The 22,754-nt window shown below is 33.6% G+C and overlaps 1 protein-coding gene across 1 annotated transcript in view; it reads left to right on the top strand.

Moving 5' to 3' along the window:
* The window catches only part of Apoltp (Apolipoprotein lipid transfer particle), a 2,496,658-nt gene that overhangs the window by 1,210,305 nt on the left and 1,263,599 nt on the right, over positions 1–22,754 (top strand). Inside the window, exon 16 of the mRNA XM_089596186.1 lies at positions 11,355–11,690. Within this exon, the coding sequence (XP_089452312.1) occupies positions 11,355–11,690 (336 nt within the window). The remainder of the gene's footprint in view (positions 1–11,354; positions 11,691–22,754) is intronic.

Here is a 22,754-nt window from a genome sequence, read left to right as displayed (position 1 = left end):
CAAAAATGGAGCGAATCTAATCACGAAATTCAAGTAGATACGATCGTTTTACTAATCGACAAAAATCAGCCGTGCATTCGCTGGCGGTTGGGAGTTGCCGTCAAGATCCACCCAGGCACCGATGGCATCTCTCGAGTAGTCACCGTCAAAACAGCTCAAGGGAGATTCAAGCACAACGTCACACAGTTATGCCCACTACCAATTTCTACACGAAAAACGTGAACATCGATCGCGTAGTTATCGGGATTATTGTATCGAAAACGAGTTTTATACTTACTTCATGTATTTATAACCACATACACACACACACATGCACACACCTATACAATCAAATTATTCGAAGGAGGTAGATCGACTACATTATCGACGAGGAACGCTTACGACTTACGTTTTTTCTCGCTACCCTCGCAACGGGAGGAGCATATTTAGTCGAACGCGACTGAATCGAGTACCGCCACGTGAGCGGAGGAGCAGCGGAGCTCACAGCACGTCCGGCCTCATCAATACATTGAACTACACTTAAATCATTTTACTTTTATACATTCGTTGCGCACGTTTATTATTATGCTCTAGTTTCTCGTTCGCTCTCTCCCTTTAAAACCGATTTATTAGTATACATCGTTTATCTTCGGCATTGTTCGTGTCCTGGCTCCCGAATTGACACTCGAGAAGAATAACACCTCCGCTAATCGGCGCGCATCATTAGTAAGGGGAGGGGGGGGAAATTCGGTAGGCCTCGTACAGTCCGATACTTGCTTCTGTACAGAGCGGTCTTCAGTTTTTTTCTGAGAAATCCTGTACGTAGCTTGTCTAGGATAAATTTTGCTCGTTTTAGTTTTTTCGAGAAGTTTTTTTGTTGCAGCGCGACGCATTAACGTGTTTCTTGCATTAATTCTTCTTGTTCGTCCGAATTCAACTTATATCCGCGTGCCGCATTAACTTTCACCACGTGCTGTGAGCACCCACGGCGAACATCCGCACTCGCGGAACCGTGGTACGAAGACGAGGAGGAGAACAGTGCGGACGCGCACTTCCCTTCACACTCTCACACATTCACACCTACACATCTACACATCAATTCAAACCAGGTTGTAGTTCTTGTTGTATTCAACTTTGTATCGGTCGTTTTTTTTCTCTTAGGGGGTTTTCTCGCAAGAGTTTCCTCCTTTGAGCCACAAATTACATCTTCACCAGTGGCTCATAAGTAGTGTTTTTTATTTAGTTCAACCCCACATATCCTATCCTTCGTTATTATCGTGAGTGCTTCATAATTAATTTTTTCCATTTATAGAAAAGTAATTTAATAATTTAGCTGTTAAATTGTTGCCCTTGAATTTAGAAACTTGTTCGCATCATAGTGTTGCTTGTCTCGCGTTTTCTTATTTTGTATTTTGTATTTGCTTCGCGGTTTTCCTCTTTTTCAGTTAATTAATAAATTAGATGGCTTCGTCACTTAGACGCAGTCATTAGGGTAGCATAAGACCCCTGTGCTACAATTCAGCTACTTCTATTAAAGATTGGAACTAGTTCCTCGGTAGTAGCATTTATCATGTTAAGTCACCATTCTTTCGTAATATAGGTATTTTGTTATCCACGGCTCAAGTGTATATGATCAGACCAATGAGTTTACAAGTACTTGTTTGAGTTCTCAAGAATCAATGTTCTTAATATTTCCTTATCAATGAAATTCTTCCTGATATTTTTAAGCTTTAGTTTCAGAATTTAACTATTCCAATTCCTGGTTTTGGTGGCGTTCTTATGGGAACTGCAGAAGAGGTGAAGAGGTAGTCACTTTCGAGATAAGACCTACGTTTGCATTTCAGTTCATATTGCTAATAGAAGCTAAAGTTCTGCTCCAAGTCTTCTCTTATTACCTGCCAGTTAGTAAGGGTCAAATAAACTTGCATTTAGATTATCAAAAGTATGTAGATCCTCACTTCACCTGTGTGGATAAAGTAGGTAAGATATTGGGTGCTGATGTATATGCGATATTAGTCAAATAATAAATAAGAATAGGTAATTTTAAAGCTTCAATTTCCACACATACGTTACTTGGGTGGACATTATCTGGTTCCAGTGATACCATAAACTCCTTTTTGTGAAAATTCAGTCTCTTAACATTTTTTGTATGAACCACAATTGTTGCCTTTATTACAGTTTCTGGGAAGTAGAAGAAATGAATAACAATTATCAAATAAAATCCTCTGATTAGTAAGTTTTTTAAGACCTTTCAGCTTTCGAGAAAAATCCAGTAGATATATCGTTAGACTGCTGTTAAAATCATGTCTACATACTTCATATCAGCCTCGTAAAGATTCCAAGTCTCACTCAGCACAAATAATGATTGATTTAGAGCATACATTTAATAGAAATCCTGAACTAAAAAATTTGTACTTTGTTTATGCATGAATGCTAAGATTTAGTGAACATGAGTAAAATGATTCCTAAGTTATCGAAAGAGTATTGGCTTATGTTATATCATGACGTGAAAAAGCTCTTTAGCACTACAACCAAACTACGTACTATTTTCAATGTCTTGGCTACAGTTTATTCGGGAATTTCTTCAACTGATCTGCTCCATGCGGGTCCAAATTTTTTTCTCAAATCACTCTGATTTCATTTCTAAGTGGAGTAATTACGAGTTTATATTTATCTTAGATATAGATAGTATGTGTCACCAAGTCAAGGTAGATAAGCAAGATCAAAAGTATTAATGTATTTACTTGCGTTTTGATCTAAGCCTTTACAAATTTGTTCCTTTAACGCGGCCACTTATGGTTTAATTTGTTTTTCTCTGCATTTCACATGCAAAAGCAAATATCTATTGATTAGATTAAATCTCGTCCACAAGTTTTATTAGTCTTAAGGAAGCTCCCTCGTGACAGCTCCTGAATCAAGACCAAATAAATTAAATAGTTAAAAATCTACTGATTCCAATTATGCAATTATTTATATCGCTTACCCTGCAAAATTTTTAAATATTATTAATTTAATGTAGCGCTTCCTAACACGTATTCTTGTGGTGGAGCTTGCACACGCGATGAAATCAACTTCAAAACTCGAATAAATCAACAGTTTTCGTAACAAGAGCGCACACGCTTTTGAGAAAAAAACCTCCTCCTTTTAATGACGCCTAGCATAGTAAGTGTTGTCATGGAAAATTTTGAGATATTGTATTAAAAATTGATCAAGTCATTGTCTTTCCACAAGTTAGTCCATGTTCCCTTGTGCCAGTGATGCCAACTATACCTAAGCTTGCAAGTAAATTCGAGACCTACGTCCACGGGTTAGCATTTCTATATAAGAGAGCCTCTTTAAGTAGTAAAATTTATATGGATAATGTTTAGTTCAGAGATCATACCTTATCTGAAGCCAAGAAGAACCTAAGTCAATTTATAAAGGTTGCAGGTTACGGCAATTTCTTATTGCACAGTTGGTTGCCTAATAATGATTGACTAATTAAATATTTCTTAAGAAGAGATTAATTCACCAGTACAGGTATGAAGAAGCATGTAATTTTCAGAGAAAAATGTAATCCGTTAAAATGAATATGAACCTGTTAAAGAAGGAAGCATGTTCTAAAAGAGATGAACTATTTTATATAGCTTGCCTATGCAATACTTTCAGTTAGATAGCTCCAATCATAGTGTCTGTTAAGATTTTTTTGTAATTGTCGTGGTTGCTCAAGCAAAACTGTGACTATTAAGTTCCATCGAAGATCAACAATCGTAGGTTGTCTTGGTTACCTGAAAGAGTTCAATCTAAGAGTTTAATAAGGTCAGGATTGTTAAATGGATTTATTTTAACACAAAGATAAAAGCGATCGAGATACATAGTGACTCTGAGGTTTCAAAGGCCACCAATGCTGCTATTATATACTCTTAGTTAGTGGAAGGGGATTATGTCAGCGTATCGCTTCTACCAAAACCAAAGTATCTCCTCTATTGGTTATTAGTGTTTCTTGTCTTAAACTCTGCACTGCGCTTCTGTTGGTAAAACGCGTTCATAATTTTTATATAAATACGAAATTGCATGACAACTCTATACATTTGTTGTTAGATTCAAGGGATATCCTACATCAGATTAGTGCCCAGCCTTCTAAGTGGCCAACAGTCGTTGTCAATTGTTGAAGTAAAATTTATTAACTAGCTTTTGATGCAACTTGGCACTATGTATCAGCCACGCTGAATTCAATAGATGATGCCTTTCAAGGCATGTACGAGGCGTATGCATTAGCAGACACTAGGCTCGGATAGGGTGATTTAGAAGACACAATAAAACACAATAAAATTAAACAGCATAAAATAACAACTTTTAATGTCACTCAAAGGCCAAGAAAAATCACAGTTAATATTGACAAAAATAATAAAGGTCAAAATAATACAGGAGAAAAAAAATAATGTCTATAGTCTTAAAGCAATGAATTATTGAAATATATAAAAGCGAAGAATGTAGAAAGAAAAGAGTCAAGTTGAACAACACAATATGTAAACATACACTGGCCTTGAGCTCGCAAGAGAGTTTGAAAGTTACACGAATAAATGTGAAAATAAAAGCACTGATATAATATAACTGATTGAAATATTGATTAACGAAAAACGATTGTCGGTAGAAATGCACAATGACTGTCTGTGGAAATACACAAGAGTTTCACTGAGTCTTGCTGTTGATAATCACTGGTAGTTCGATGAAATGAACTATTTGAGCTGGTCTGCAGATTATGCAGTGAGCAACTTAAGCAAAGCTCTAAGTGCACTGCACTGCACAACTGAGTTTTGTCCACTGTATTAAGAGAGTTAATCAGAAGATTTACACTAGCATTTGAGGTTATGTATGCACCTTTGAATGCTAGAGTTTGGCAACGTTAATTAAGAGAGTCTATCTTCGACGAGAGCTGAGTATAATCTGGCGCTTACAGTATACAAAGCTTGCCACGTGAATACGCACACACATACCTGCAGCACGCCAAGTCGACCAAGCGCACACGCACAGAGCGTTGGGCCGACAGAGACTACAAGTGTATACAATGTTCACAAAAGCCGGGCCTACTGTCGGTCGCTCTTATTTCCAACGAGGCGTCTTACCATCCCGGCTGAAAGTACATGCCACCTAGTTTAGTAGCCCAAACAAATTCCAACTACTCACTACTAAATTTCGAGCAAGTCTATATTATAAACATCTTAGTTAAGATAAGTTTTCGCGAATGATTGCCTATTTTTTAAGATATTCCTGTAAGTGACTAAGCCCCATTAGTAGAAAACCCAATTACTATTTCTAAATATAACCATCATCGTTTCTCGCAATATGTTCTGGCTTACTGATTCGTGATTATTATATATGAAATTATAACCAACTTATCCCCAACAGAGCATTGATTTTAAAATAGAGCAGAAGCTCTTACCCCAAGCTAAGGATAGAGTTTCGACAGACATGTAGGCCTCCCTCCCTATTAACCAAAAAATCATTAAAATGCCGTGCATGCCGCCCTATAGCTCACTGACACTACTCAAGCAAACTTCTGATGAATCATTTGATCGGAATTAAGGTCATTTAATTAATTTGTTATTAGCTTATGACATAATACATCCCATATGCTTAGCTGCCAACGATCATTTCATACGTTAAACAAGTGAGCAAGCTAATAAGTTTACGCTTCATGGAGTTCTACAACTTACAATGAGCAATCGCCGTAGAGAGTTTTGAATTATAAAAGGTCGCTAAAGTGACCACTCAGAAATGAGTAAGTGTCTCACATGCAAGTGCTACTCAACTCCAGCTCTTACCCTAGTTACAGTTGATCTGCTTAATGTTAAAGTATAAACAGCACCCGGCTTTCAAAGAACAGGAGTAGGTTAAGCATGTTCTCTCTCAGTGAGACTTTCTAAAATGCAAGGAAAGAATCTTTGAAGGGATACGTCTAAATTATCGTTTGTATGGCTACCTGAGCACTTCATCTTGAGGTTATAGAGGATTAACCTCCCAAAGCGTTTATTTCTGCTTTGAAGCACTTTACTGCAGGATAAAAGCATTGTTTGTATTCATATAGGAATAGTGGCACACTCTTTATTGGTTTGAATGCTGAGTTATGTCGGTGTTGGATAAAATTTCGGCAATCGTCTTCTTTTGCCACGTAACTCACGATGTTCTGTACAAATTGGTGTGTGCCCCCGATAGCGCCACACTTCGGTGGTCTTTGGGGTACGGTTGTTACATTTGCTTGGTATTTATCATACAAGGCATGTTGTCAGCAATCAAGTTTATACGTTTATCAAGTATTCTACCTTGTCTTGTAAAATTGAAATTTGTTCAAATTCACGACCTTACTTTCCTATCAGTAACGATCCCTCCAACTTACTGCCTTTCACATCAGTTCATTCACTGAGCTAATAGTCACTATTTAACCTTAATCAAATTACTCTAAGGTCACCCTTTCTTGCATGCTAAGTTGGAAGTCTATTTTCCAATCTGCTCAACGGTCATCGCAAGTAGGGAATCTTGTTGTTTTTTTGTCTTGTTGTGAATAGGGAAGTTATACCACTTGGTTCTTGGACTTAAACTCGTATAGTGGGAGATCTTTTAGGACCGATTCATAAGTCATAGTTGCTTGGTTATGCACTGCTGACACTGCCCTATCTAGACTAATTACTAAGCTTATTTTGTTGCGTTGTAAAGATATTTTGTAGCTTTGCTTTAGAATTGTTAATTTTTTGTAAGGACGAGCTAACTATTTTAGTATTGGAGCATATTACAGTTGTTCACAACTAACTGTTAGTTATTTAGTTAGTTATACTATTGCTTCTTCCTCAGTTAAAGCAAGAGCAGGGGAATGTTTGAGATTTATCTGTTTTAATAGCGTTTTGTCGAATTAAAAGGAGTACAAGCATAGTTAGCCTTGTAAACTAGGTTTGATTAATTGTTAAGCTATTTGTTTAAGCCAGTCTTAAGATGACATTCTATTTTCTGGAATCCAATCAGGTTCTAAGGTGTAGAGTGGGTCTGGGTGCTAGCGTCAAGACAACTTGCCAGTTCGCTACCAATGGTTAAGCCCTTCGGGCACCTTAATTAAGCATTTTATCGTTATACTTTGAGTCTCCTTATAAGGCTACAAGTTTGAAACTTTTTTTACTTTTTCTGTGCCTAGGTAATTAAGAGAATTTCATATCGTTACCAATGAAGCTAGGAAATAAGAAAATAAGAAAAATTTTTGGTACAAGCAGGCAAAAAGTAGTTTATAATAAATAACATAACTTCTTTTTGTTAGTACAGTCTTGTAAGTTCTCAGATGTTACTACTGTACAGTGTTGTAAGTTCTTATGTTTGATTTTTTTTTGTATCAAGCCACAACTCCCTCAGTTTAATATGATGTTTTACATAGTAAGTGTCTATTGAGAATGCTGTAGTAAGTAGTGTTACGAACGTATTGTCTGACTGTATTCAAAACTGATTGTAGGATTTCCAAAAAAATTCATTTCGAAATTTGTACATTTAAAAGTCACACTTTATTTTGTACTAGTATTTATTTTATTTGCTATTGCAAGTTTGTAATATCATTGATCTCATATTTTCATCGTACCTGTCAGAAAAATGCGTTTTGTACTGTTGTCTTATTATTTTCTAATGCACAAAATCAGAACAAAGCATTATTGGTCAAACCTACTGTTTTGCTATCAACGCAGTTTAACAAAAGTGTCACTCATAAGTTGATCTTATTCAACTAGAGTCATCTTTCATTTCCTCTGATGTTATAAGAATGCCTAATTGAGTAGACAAATTGCTCTTTTTGCGTCTGTTACCTGTCCTCTGTAGTTTTGATCAAGTCACTTCCCGCATCCCACATATGCATTATGTAGGTAACGCATGATGTGTTGGCTGATGCTACTCAGGTGTACTTTAAGGACATTAATAGGACTGAGGTACAACGAAAGAGATCCACCTTCACTGATTTTGATAATAGCAGAGAAAGCAATAACTGCCAAAACCTTTTTTCCAGTCACAATTGTATTTGAAAAGTTTAAGAAACTGCTAAAAAATACTGCACGAATCACTAGAAAACTCTGAAGCTGCAGTATCCACCATCAGCGATACATGTAAGTTAGTTATCAGTAATTTAATTAACTTTTAACCATATTAGTGTGACCTGGTCAATTGTGCCTAAAGGGATGGATTAATTTTAGTTGATTAAATTAAATAACATAATAATAAATTTTATCCACACAATTTAAATTAAGTTTTTCTATTTAACTAAAAAAAAACAAAGATAGCTCACTAGCTGAATACGAGAAGATTCACAAATCACACTGAATAAGAATGGTTAAGACCATTGCTTATTAAATCTGGTCATGACATTCGCACTATATTACAATACCATGTTTACTTAATGGTGAATAGATTATATCTATACTCTATTCCGGTGCAAGCCAAGATTCAAGCTTCGCCCAGATGCGTCTCCTCTCATTGCTCTAAGAGCGAGCTGGCCTCCGACATTCTCCGTTATTTTCCTTCTTCTTTCCTCTCCTATGCCCTTTTTTCTAGGGGAGTGGTCCTCACGGACCCGTCCCATGCGGGAAAATTAGTTTTAAGTCGGTAGGCACACCAGTTGAATCTAACACTACCACCAGATTAGCTGGGGTGTCTATGAAGATTTTCTCTTCCCCAATCCATCAAACAAAAAATAAGATCGTATCTATAGATTAGCAAAAAAATTCCTGATAGTTTAACTTTTATATTAAGCAGGACATCTGAAACATTTATTTCTTTTAAAGAAACAAGAAGCTTTCTTTATTCTATATTTACGATACAGGGTTTTTCTTACGAAGATAATACAATATTGAAATTCACTGTGCTAAAACTAAATCTTTCTTAGATTAAATCCAATACACAATTTTTTAATTACAACATCAAGACAACAGATTTATTAGTACAATTTCAATACAGCATCTTTATTCAAGGTGTGAAAAAATTATTATGTATTGGGAATTCAGTAATACGTTGCTAACAAAGATTTACTATGACTTATAATCTGCAGGATACTTACAAAGGTGCTCAAGGTTGCATTTACAGATTAAACTACTGATTGACTAAAGGACATACAGTTATAAAATGTATTATATTAGCTTCATAAATAATAACATACTGCATCCAAGCTTACGATTCTTAAAATAATTATTATAACTATAGACTCTGTGCACAAAGATACCAGCACCAACTTATGGCTGGATGGTGAGTCCACGTGGTTACAAGAATACACAGAAGTAGCATGGTTGTCTAAAATAATTAATTTTTTTTCATTTATCTTGAATTTTTTTTTAATAGCTGCACCATCTTAGCTAGAATCTCAAATTTCTTAATTTAACGATAAAATTTTTTTAGCATGAGGTTTTGATTTAATAAGATGTAAAAAAGATGTATATCCCTTTGTCATTTGTACGTGTGAGCTACATTGCTTGTGTCAGTAAAGTGTTCGCGAGAGAAAGAGTATACTTATTAGTACTAGCACACGCAATGTAGTTTATACATACAAGCAACAGATGAACGTATGCTTTTTTTTACATATTATTACAAGCAAAATTTCATGCTGAAAATCAATTATAGTAAGGTTTAAAAATTAGAGATTCTTATTAATATGATCGGACTATAGGAAAGGATTTTGATATTTGCGAAGAAATTTTTCACTTAAGGCAACCATGCTACTCCATGTATTCTCGTAACCACGTGGACTCACCATACAGCCACAAGATGGCGCTGGGTGGTTTTGTGTATGGAACTTACAGTGCACACTCTAAACTTTTTTTTTCTTCAAGTATGTGACTTAAATGCTTGTAGGTAAACTAGAAATTTAATGCAACCAAAAGGTATACAAACGAATGTTAATACGTCTTAACCATTGTCTCATGAGGTACATACGTATAGATGGCGGTACTTTTTAAACAAGCACTCTATATCCTCCATACATGCCCTTTTCTCAATTTTTAATATACTAAAGATTCATTAAACTAAACCACATAGTTTTTTTTTTGAGAAATTTTCTTCAAGTAATAAATAAGAATGAGAGAAGTATCTTCCCAGGGTGTGGATCAAACACACAACCTCCTATTTACTTGATAGTTGATCTATGATTTGAGTTACTGAGGAGCTGCACATTCACTCGCACCGTCAGTTTAGATACGTTCTCATTCTTAATTTTAAAGCTGTCTTTTACCTAAGCTCGATAAAGCTTGTATATGACTTCAACGCTTGTAGGTAAACTAGAAATTTGATACGACCAATAGATATACAAGTGAATATTGATACATCTTAACCATGTATGAGGTGCATATGTATAAATAGTGGTACTTTTTAAACAATCACTCTATATCCTCTATACATGCCCTTTTTTCAATTTCCAATATAGTGAAGATTCAGAATACTAAACCTTATAATTTGTTCTTCCAAGAAATTATGTGGTTGAATGTACATCTCTTCAGTAGCTTAAATGATAGAGCAACTGTCTAGTAAACAGGAGGTTGTGTGTTCAATCTGCACCCAGGGAGGATATTTTTCTCATTTTTATGTATTACTTAAAGAAAATTTCTTGAAGAAAGAAGTTATGTGATTCAGTATTATAAATATTTAGAATATTTGAATTTGAGAAACGGGCATGTATGTAAGATATAGAGTACTTGTTTAAAAAGTTCCGCCATCCATACATATGCACCTCATGATAGAATGGTGAAGATGTATCAACATTCACTTGTATATCTATTGGTTGTTTCAAATTTTTTTGTTTCTTTGTCTATTCTACCAGGATTTAAGACGGTACCTTGAAATATACATATTTTTATTATTTTTAAAGTTACATTTTTGTAAGAAAAAAAGAAATTATCTAGAGCAGCTTTCTTACAACGTATGACATTATCTTTTGAGGTCTTTTTGAAATTTTTACAAGACTTTTTTAATTTTTTTCACACTATTCACTTCAATTTTGACAAGCATTAAGTGATATAGTATACTTAACAACATGTTACATTATTATTATTTATTATTTTTAATACTCACATAGTTGCCAAAAAATGAGGACACTTGCAAGAAAATGCTCCCTAAAAAAACATGTGTTTTAATGCTTAGAACAATGTGATTCGAATTTTATTGTTATCAAAATTTTAGGTACGGTTGCAGCAAATAATTTACTAGGTTCTTGGTATACGACATCTTATAATAAGAGGTACACGCACTTAGGCCCACCTGCAACCTTATATTCTCTTTTATCTATACTGTGATTAAGTGATAACACTTAAAACTGTTTAACAGCTGTAATATTTTGTTTAATATGATGTCAAATTTATGTCAGATAAACCTAAAAACGTTTGTTTTTTCAGGGAATTTGGCTGTATCATGATTTATTTAACTTTCACTACAGCTATGTTCTGTTTTTACCAATGTACGGAGTTCATGAAATTGGCTTAGTTACAAAAATTATCATTATTGAAAAGGATTTGACTGCATTATCCCAAATTGATATTGAATTCTCTTTACACGTTAGTGAATTATTAGCTGGAATCAAATTATGGGCAAGACCTACATTAACTATACCACAAGCAGTCACTAATTCTATTAAACCTGATTTTAAACCTCTGAACAAGGAACCTGGACATGATATGTTTGATGAAAATGAAAGTTGTGTTAGTATTGTACATTGGAAAGCTGAAATTCAGGTAAACTCGCGTTATAATAAAAAGAATAAGAATTCTGTTAATAATGTTACTGCAAAATCAAATAATTGTTTTTATCAGCTTACAATAAAAGTAATAATAAAATAGAAATTTAAGGAGGCTTATCACATATAGGTTTTTTGACAAATATTATTCAAACATTAATCGTACATACAAAAAAGCAAAGAAAAACTTACAAAGTATTGCAAATTACTTTGTTGTTTTTTTTTGTATATTTAGTTTTAAAAAATCTAATTTATATATCAATATTCAATATCTGACCGTAAGGATAAGTTATGAAAAACTGCAATTATGTAATACGTAGAAATTTGTTAGCTAAACAAGAAAGAAGGGGCTTGAGTATGCAAAAAATTTAAAAATGCCAGCGTTGCTGCATGTTTGCGATTTTTTAACCTCTTTTAACATTTCCCCCAATAACTGTGATGAACATCCTTAGGTCAAAAAATTACCTCAGTCACGAATGAAAAAATTGTTAAAGAGCAACACGTAATAAAAATTTATTAGTATATACATAACACGTTGTTTTATTCAACCGTTAATGGAAGTAAAAAAATAATGTAAGATTGCTTGAAATTTTTTTTCAAATTCTGGAAAGAATTCATAAATTGTCTGAATAATGATTAGTTTATTGTCAAGTTAATTAATTTATAGTAAACAGTAAGTATTTAATAATAAATAGGGACACGGCTGCTAAAAAGTATAATTTTTGAGGTTTAAAAATTTCGAAGATTATTTAAAAAAATATAATGTTAGTTATTACGTTGTACATTAAAAGCTTCTTAACTATCATTAAGTATATGAATATATAACCTAAAAACAAGTTACGAACCTTACTGTGAAAAAAAGTTATTAATAAATTTAAATTCAGACCACTCTTAGCAAATTGAGTAAGGTTTTTCGTTTGTGTTTGTAGACTGTTAGTTTCGTTCTTAAAATTTTATATAGCTAAAAATATGTGCTGTTGTGTAATGGCATGGCGTGAAGTACAGCCATGGTGTGTGGTATGGTGGGGACTAAGGTGTAGCAAGGGGGGAATACAATAAAAAATCTTCTTTCATCCCATATTCTCCCAAGGTCCAAATTCTAAAATCGGTGACTTACTATAATGCATAACATGCCTATAGAAGAACAATTTCAAAAAAATCGTTGTAAAGAATTTTAAAACTTTATGTTGGAGTAATTCTATTTTATGTTTGTAAAAAGTTCTGCTGTCTTGCATGGCAAAAGATGCATTACATGAGGAGAGCTAATCTATGAAAATGACACATAGCTTATATGATTGTTAATGGTGATAATTATAAAATTTATGACTGAAAATAAAGGGTTGTACTTTAAATTTTTTTTTAGATCTTTTACAACAATATGCATTGGCTGGTTTTGCAAGTGAGAAAGTCCTAAGTCCAATGAATTATTAATTATTTTATAGTTGAGTTCACCATTAATTGCTAAGAAAATCAGAAAATCCTGGACCCTTACTTCTGACACCAATAAACAAGAAAATATGTTGTGTCCTTGGCTACTTAAATAAAACCTATGTGATTCGTTTTTTCCTGTAACTGTAAAGCAGAACAAACGTCATTTTATAAAAGTGGAAGATTAAAATAGTAATAAACAGACTGATATTTGCTATTAAATTAATAAATAGACGTTCAAGTCATATTTTAAATTATCTCTTAATCTTGTAACTGTAGTATTTTTTTTTTTTTTTACCATAAAATTCTTAATTAATCATGTTTTATGACAACTTCCTTATAAGTTTTTAATCAAAAGAGTTGTTGTGTACAAGTAATGCCTAGTTATTAATACTAATCCCTGCATAATATCTAAAAACATTAGTAAAATTTGATTTTTATGAAAATTAGGTCTACTTATTACATATTAATTTACTTTGTGTGTTTTAATCTTACACGAAATGACTAGGCTAACTTTAACAACAACTTTTAAAAGTTTTGAGTCACAGTACTACGGACATAAAAGAAAAAAAGATATTTTTGTAAACAAACGGTAAGGCTTAGCCAGAAATTCGTGGCTTCAGAAAGGACTTAATAATTATACTCGATTGCATAACTAGAAATGTCTACGTCAGAATGAATATATAAGAATAAATGCACAAGTAAGGCACCTATACAACAACAAAAAATTAATAACATGTTATAATATCTTTGATATACAACAACGCCTTGAACAAAGAAAAGTGCAAATCTAAATTTCCAACATTATTTTATGAGTGAAAATCTAAGTTATTTGCCCAAAGTGTTTATGAACAAATAATAAGTAATTTTTCGAAAGTTAAACAGTTATAAGAATAAGAGAAAAATTTTATCTCAAAAAGTTTTAAAATGCCAAAACCAGAAGCATGTAACTTGTTTGGTGTCCCTAATGCCACGCAGTCACAGTACGATCCACTACCATATTTGGCGATCTACTTGAGACACGTGTTTAAAATTTTGTAGTTCACGCGTACGTGCTACAGATATAAAGATGTATACGCAAGTACAGTCGTATGTTTATAAAACGTAAACATACGTGGTGGAGAAGGTGCCGTGACCTTTGCAGAAGATCACTACACATATCTCCCCACGGCGTTCCCTGTGTTGCTGAACAACTTAGCTTGGGTACTCCTAGATCCGTTAGCTAACGTCCCTAAGGTAATGTATGCAAATCTACCCACAGCAGCCCTTGTGATTATTAAGAACTAAGCTCAGGTACTTCTGGACACGTCATTCGATTTCTTTGAGGCAGTTTACGCATTTCTATCCACGGCACCCCCTGTGATGCTTAAGAACTAAACTTAGGTACCTATAGACACGTCAATTGCAGTCCTTTAGGCAGCGTTTGCTTATTTAACCGTAGCGCCACCGTCTGCAATGCTTACCAACTAAACTTTAGCGTTGGCCACACTGGTTAAAAGTTTGATGGCAAACACAACCCTAAGGCAGTACGTTGGTGAAGCCCAGTAGAGCTCAGAGCCACCATTGATAAAGCCGTGAACTAGCATTTGGTCTGCAGTGTAACAATGAATGATTTTTGTCATCATACCAAATAAAATAAAAAGATTTTCTTCAAGTGATTATATATTTCTACACGTGTTATGTAGTTTTCTGATACCAACTTTTTCTATCTCCATTTAAAAATAGAATAAAGGTTATGTTCATATCATTTCAACATGTAATAACTTTTTGATATTGATTTAGTAATTTTTTTTTACTTACATTTTTATAAAAATGTTTAAGCTGTAGTGTGAGGAAGTCTTTTTTGTTATCTTCGCCACATACATAGCTGATGTTATTATTATTATTTTACATAAGTGTTTTTATGTGGCATCGTAAATGGATACCAATTTTAAATTATTATCAACGAGTAATACAATCAAAAATATTACTTTTCTCAAGTTTTTTTATGATGCGTACAATACTTTTTTACGTTTATAATACTATCACTAACAATACATGAAAAGTATTGTTTTAATGGGTTTCTTATTCATTTATAGTGTATTCCCATCACCAAAAACATAAATGAAGAATTCACACTTAAGTAAATACTTATTTCTGATGTACAAAAACATAAAACTTTTTATGTATATTGTCAAATAAAGATTTTTGTAGGCTATAAATTTTAAATTACAATATAGAGTGTGAGGTCTCGTTACTCTAGAAAAGTTGAAAAGTGCATGTAAATGCCAACCAACGTTACATTTACATGTATACGTAAGCAGTTTTCATGATCGGCGCTCCCGCTTACACATGAATACATAGTCGTATTAGGACTGGTTGATTCTAGCGCTCTCTGATCAGAGGCTCACGCTGTGCATTTTTAATTAGAATACAAGTTCAATTATAAAATATGATGGTAAGGAGTTATTAAAAATGATAGTATTATTTTTGTTTTTTCAAATTTGTTATTTAAAAATTTCAAAATACTGACCGTAAAGATTTCAAGTAAGTATCTCTTTAAAAATTACCTCTGAGCAGCTTTTTAAAAATTTTAAGCACTTTTGAAATCACCTTTAACACTTTCCTCAGATAACTACATGAAATTGAAAACTGAAAAAAATAGTTTGTCTAAGAAAACAGCTATCTACTGCCGCTTTCATTGGAACCATTTAAAAGAGCAAAATGGAGTAATGTTACTGTTGTAAGAATCACTGTTCATCCTGAATTACATAGGTAGAGGGTATTAGATTAGATTAGATTAGATTCTTTATTTAGGCCTTGTGGCTATGCCATATCTGGCTCTGAATTAGCAGTACAAAAAATACACATAAAGTAACTCTTGAAGATAGATAGTAATTTACAATGTATAATAAGCAGTATTGGTAAACATAATTATAAAATATAGTTTCAATATGAAAAAATTACAGAAAGTATACAAGTTAGAGCAAAGTAAATTCACATAGTATTAAAAGTATAAATGTAATATATAATAGATAAAAGTAATAACAGTATTATTCTAAGCAATGTGTAATAAAATTGAGTAAATATATAAAACAAAAGTACATCAGACGCCGTAACGACGCAGTTATCCATGATTTATGTATGTAGTTAGGTGATCAGTGGGGAGGGGGGCAATAAAAATTGTGCAGGGAGACTGTCGGAAGGTGGTGGGGATTATGTGAAATGACCCACACAAACAGCTATATAATATAGGTAGATATATACTAGCAAGGTTTTCTCCAACTGCATGCTTTGCGTGAAAACTCCCCACTTCTATTACTCAAACGAAAAGTTTCTTGATAAATCGTATGAAATAGAAGCATACGTAAAATTATAATTTTAGATTTTTCAAACCCATAATTGTGGACTGGTGACCTTGCAAGAATCTGAAACGAAATTTAATTCTTTATGTCATCTTGCAAACCCCATTGTGTTACATCACGCGACCAAAGCACATATACTAGGAAAAAATTTTTTTTAATTTTAACTCCTTATTCTACACCTACCACTATAAAAAAGATACTATGTTCGATGATTCAACAAGCAATTTTCTGTATACTAGCCGAGTACTATTCACTCAACTACGAGCAATCTCTATTGAAGATAACCTTTTTTTTGTCACAATGTGGTGCTTTACTTTTGCCTAATTTTAATGTTTATTTATTGTTCCATAATAAATAAGGTTCAATTATACATTATATCAGTTTGGTCATCTGCAAGAGATCTGAGCGTCATGTGGAGTTGATGTTTAGTCACAGCAGACACCTCGCTGTATACCAGCTCCAAACAGAGCATAAGCCCTTGTTAGAGCTTTAATTGCGTCTATGTCTAGCTGAGGCCCTCCAGCAAGCCAACATTTTTGCACATCTTAAATCTACCAATCAAGATCAAGGGGAAGCTGTCTCTCATGAGGAACTCTTGACTCGTATAATCGACATTACTCTCTCTCTCACTATCGACTTGACTTCACATTGGGTAAGCTGTCGTATTAATAAGCCCGATTTTAATTCATTTTTTTACATGGCACCCTTTTTCCGGAAACAGCAGCTTGCTTTTTTATAGTTTAAGGTTTTTTGCCTTAAGTGAGATAAGTTTTCATAGTGTTGGCTTATCTTTAAATCAATAGTCTTTGGTTTATTTACCAATTTTTTGAGCAAACTTGCCTAGGAAATCAGAATAAACAAAAAATTAGGACTCATGTTATACTTATTTGTATTATACTTATGTTATATATTATGTTATACTTATTATATTATGGTATATATTATGTTACATTTATGTTATACTTATACTACATTACTTGATGCTGCACAAGGCCTTTCATTACTCGCTTGATAACAACTCATAGTTACTAAGCTGACGGTTTTGGCGCAGCTTATATACAATTATCAACAGTATTTAGTAACAGAGCTGAAAAATTTTTACCACTAGTGCTCTCTCTTCTGCTTTCGCTCATGGTAGCCTCGTCCATAGTGGCCAACCAACGCGAGCCAGCAAGAGAAGGTGAGAGAATAGTCCCAATCGTAGGAGAAAAAGTAAGGCCAGTGCGCAAAACTGACAGGTATTATTAAACACATCATTACCCTCTTGCTTAAGTTTACGTGCCAGCGTGTATTATGTCTCTGGTCATTTAATATGTTTTACTGTTTACTTTTTGTTTTGTTTTGCAGAATGGTATTTTTTGACAAAGCTTATAATATTCTATGAAAGACATATTTAAACATTAAAAATTAACATGTAAACTCTACTGAAAATTTTGGTGCTGGGAAAAAAGCCCCCCCCCCCCGTATTTTAAATTTTGTTTAGAGCTTTTGAAGTATTGTTTGGCTTAGTTTGTCTTAAGGAGCAAATTTTTACTGACATGTGAAAAAGAGAACAAGGATCAGACATATTTCAAAGATGATATGTTTATGTTTGTTGAAGACATATATTTATACTGAATCACGTATCAGCGAACACATTAATCGTCTTTCAGGTTCTCTGGGTCCCACTCTGGGGCCGATAAATTTGTCAGTGTCTACAACAGCAACTCTGTTTTTTCTCAAACTTTTTGGTTTTACAGGATATAGTGAATAGTGGGAGTCCCTTAAACAAATTTTTATCTCTATGATATACGATGAAGCAGACATTTTTGATGCAGATAAATAATGGTATTTTCTTAACGTAGTTCAATAGTTATCTGCCCAAGATCTTCGTGGTCTCAAAGCTATTGCTTCTAATTACGAAGTCACATGGGACAAACTAACACATCGTTACAATAAAACTTATGTGCATTTATTCTATAACATCAAAAAGTTAAGCTCCCAGTAAGTTGAAATTAAAATTTTACTGATCTCCATACCCTTGTCGATAAATCAAAAGAAGCTGTCTGATCTCTTCGCAATTTCGGTTATCCAGTGAAACATTTAAATTCATTGTTCTGACATTGCATAGTGTAGAAGTGCATTGGTCATCTGTTTCCATATTTGCTAGTACCATGGCCATCATCTAAACAGGGATGGCCTAATAATGTGGTGCTATTGCCCCTCTAGCGCAACCCATATATTTGGATCATCGGAACCTGTGAGGTTCGATGCCTCTTAAGGAGGCTGTTTTTTGTGGTAATCCAGTATAAGGAGCAGGCTACCTGGCTGTTCTCTGATGGACAACTCCTGAAAAAACACTGATAAAACACTACCGCACTTTATAAGTTAGGGCAACGTGTGCTGTCGTCGTCAGGTCTATTTGCCATCAAACCTTTATCATGGCAGCAGTTTATAAACTGCTTGATGAAGTCGACTATTTTCTTGATAATTAACCAGTAATCCAGGGGTGGAATATATGTATACATGTATATATATATATATATATATATATATTTTTTTTTTTTTGTATCAACGATTACGAGCTATTTAATATTTGTAAGGTTTTTAAAGTAAAACTTCTTATGTTGTGCCATGAAGACTCACGTAACGGAAATTCCGTTACAAAAAAACGTAGCTACCCACCTCGTGGCCCAAACCCTCTCCTCAATCTCGTCTCTTACGCACTCCCTCCCGATACATCCCTTTCTTTTGCATGTACGCCGTGCGCTTTCTTACACTCACGCTGCTACTATATAAATATAGATACATATATTACAGGTACGTCTGTCTCTACGCTATGACTATACCGATGCGTTTTTGCTCAAGATGAGGTATAGGTATGTAGAAAAAATAAAGGAAGAGAAAAACAGCTACATATACCTACACTAACGGCAAAGTATACGTATGTATATTATTTATATATATACCTGATGCATTTTCTGGTCGTAACAATACTGTTAGTATATAAACATGCATGTGAGAAACGTGCATAAAGTATTAAATATGTATAATACGACTATATAACCTTCACAAACAAGAAAAAACACTGTATCTTGAAAGGGAAGAAAAATAAGCCACAAATAAAAACTTTTACGAGTTTCCTAAAGTGCAACTACATGATCGAGGTACACCAATATAATGGGGTTAGACTATGCGCAAACATAACCTTCATTATTCCTTTTTTCGACTGTATCTTAAAAAGAACTAGTCAATGAATATTTTATTTACTATGCTGTGTTTCAAAAATTTATATGGACATTTACTAAATCTTGGATACAGTTTTTGGACAACATAACCTCCTAAAATTTTTAAAACAGTCGTATCTCGGAAGAGAAGCCCGATAGGCCATAACTAAGTCTACTGAAATAAAATAATTTTTCAGGTGCAAAAATATACGTCACATGAATTCATACAAACAATCGTAGTAATTCTCAAAATAATGAGTTATATCTTAAGGGCAAAGCTACGTCTTACATGTTTTAGCCATAAACATATTCATTTTTGCTTGTCTATCATGTAATATAAAAATAATTATTACGTGACCAAAACCTACATTCTTGTTACTAATTTTAAGATAAGTAGAAGTGAGTCATAATCACAGTAACTTATAATGTTAATTTATAAATAATTATGGAAAACGAAGTAAATGACGAATTACAACTTTACAATGAAAAATAGCTTTATGTCTATTGTTTTCCTTAATCCTCATCAGATTAAGTGAATTACTTTACTCTCATAGTAGCCAAAATTTTAAGGAAATTGTATTTGTTGGATGCAATTATTCCAACAAAAATGAGTTGATGTCTTATTAAATGCATAAATAGTAATTTTTAATACAAGGAATATTTGTTTTACGTAATTAAACAAAAGTACCTTTTTTCGGGGCAGTATGGTAAAAATTTTTGATTTGTTCTGTATTACATAACCAAAAATTTGTACAGATACTAATACGTATGTCATAGCAAACATGGAAGTACTTAGAATGCGAAAATTACATATAACATAAGTAGTATGTATAAGTATATGTATTTTATGCACATACATGCTTACATACGTAATAATAATAAAATTTTCACTATTTTTATACCAGATTTTTAAAAACCTATTAAAACTAGGTGTCATCTAGTTTTCTCAGTTTCTGTTATACGGAGTTTAATAACATTTTAGTTAAAAGTTTTACTTCTGTCGGGTAGCCCGCGACTCACGTCTGGTTTCCCTTTTTCTTCTATACGGACAGTCTAATAAATAGTCTAGTTGTTGCCCTGGACGCGTTAATTAATTAAATGTAGTTTTACGACGCCTGTGTGCATCGCCTTTTAACGCTGCAAATGTCGGTAGGTCATGACAGTGGCGTTGATGGTAAGATTGCTCCCAGTGAAGTATGACGAAAGGAAAAGGAAGAGAAGGTTCAACCCCTTGTACCCATTCCTAGGCTCGTGGCTCTTGTTACTAAAAAAATTTTATTTTTTTGCAAACGTTTGTTTTGATTTAATTCCTCTTTCTGCATGCTTCTCTTTACCTAACTACAATCGTTTAAAAATGAATTTTTCTTCAACAATAATGATATGTGTGTATTGTCAAAAAAACTTTTTTTCTTTTCATTTCATTTCTTAGATAATATTAATACATATGTTTTCCTTTGCGAACTTTACATAAAACTTTTTTTTTGTGCGTTCTCCTCACATTAAATTTTTTAAACTGACGTGTACCATACGTATTACTCTATATTCTTACTAAAATTGATTGATTTACTATACTTTTCATTATCTAATATATTATTCTACGCCTATTAGAGCTTGTCTTATCGTAAGAGGGTGCCACCCTTACCCCTCTTTTAGTTTGTTGGTTTTTAACTATTATTGTGTATATTTTACCATTGCTTGATATAACTCATGTTCTGTTTATGTTTTTCTCCTCATTTTTGTTATTTGTTTATTCTTCCATGAACCTCAAATTCTAAGTCCATCATATGTTTATATTTATGTTCGCATCGCATTTAGGAACCGCAAAATAACTTTATTTTATGGTCAGCTTAATTGATTAATCTTTGACCGTTGAGATTCGCTTCCTTGATTTCCCTTTATGGTCCTTGATTTGGTGGAACTTTTAAAATACGTTTTTTTTTATTTTGTCTGTATACGATATCCTTATTTTATCTTTATTTTCTAATTTTTTAAAAATAACTAATACCTGTTAGTGCATACGAGCCCTGTTATTATAAATTATATTTATTATTTAATGTCTTTTTTAGCAAAAAAGCCCTTTTTCTCTCCAGGGAGTATTTAGTATTAACTTTGTGGGCATAGTCATACATTAGTTTTTTGGCTAAACTTGGCTCATTACTGCTATTTATGTCTGGGTCTTCACTTAGTCATTGAAATAATAATTAAAATGATAGCTTATAACCAGATAGCGTTATTAAAAATGGTCTTCTAATGTGCTTGTCTATGCTTGTCTATGCTTGTCTTTTCTTTACTTGATTTCTGTTTTACTCCTGGCTATCTCTTGACATTTTTTGGTCACTGACCTTTCGTCTTATCTTATTTTTCATTTTGCTGATCTTCATTGATACAGCTCTGCATAGTGTGCGTTCTTACTAATGCTCTCTAGATATTATTGGTAAAACTAACTATGATTTGTTGCGATGTAATGTGTGTAAATATAAGTCTTATTACTCACTACTAGGTAGAGACAAATATTTTGTTTCACTTTCTTGAATAGGTGGCAACTACTAGTTTCTACCGAACATTGCAAGTAAAAAGGTAGTTTACAGTATATAAGAAGGGCTGCACAACGTCTTGCAAATATCCACCCCGATCACCCGATCTATACCAATGCTAGGTTCTTGATTACCGAGACCTACGCTACGGCAGTGGCTAGAGCACCAATTAATTTGAATAAAATGCCTATGTTTAATGTCACATTAAAACTCGGTGTATTAACCCTTACTTAACCCACTCTTGCCATCATTATCCATACTACGAGGCACTGTTGTCCAACTACTTGTAGAATTGGATAAACAATCGAGGCTCTTCTGCGCTAGTAAGCACATCTCATGGATACGGATTCGTCTCGACCACTGTTAGTCACTACTCAACCATTTACCAGTGACATTAGCTCCAGCGGCGGCATCGAAATCCAGTAGAAGCAATGCCTCTCCACGCCTGTAGTCTCTAACATAGGGTGTTTACTGCTGCTCAAAACTGACAGTCAAACTACCCATCAGCCACACCAACTTTAGTGGTGGTATTGGAATCCAGCAGAAGCAC

This window comes from Copidosoma floridanum, unplaced genomic scaffold (genome assembly GCF_036245765.1).
Source record: "Copidosoma floridanum isolate Cflo_tuat_1 unplaced genomic scaffold, Cflo_Japanese_pri ptg000004l, whole genome shotgun sequence".
NCBI lineage: Eukaryota > Metazoa > Arthropoda > Insecta > Hymenoptera > Encyrtidae > Copidosoma > Copidosoma floridanum.
Note: the sequence above shows the minus strand (reverse complement) of the source record. Positions and strands in the feature narration are given on the sequence as shown.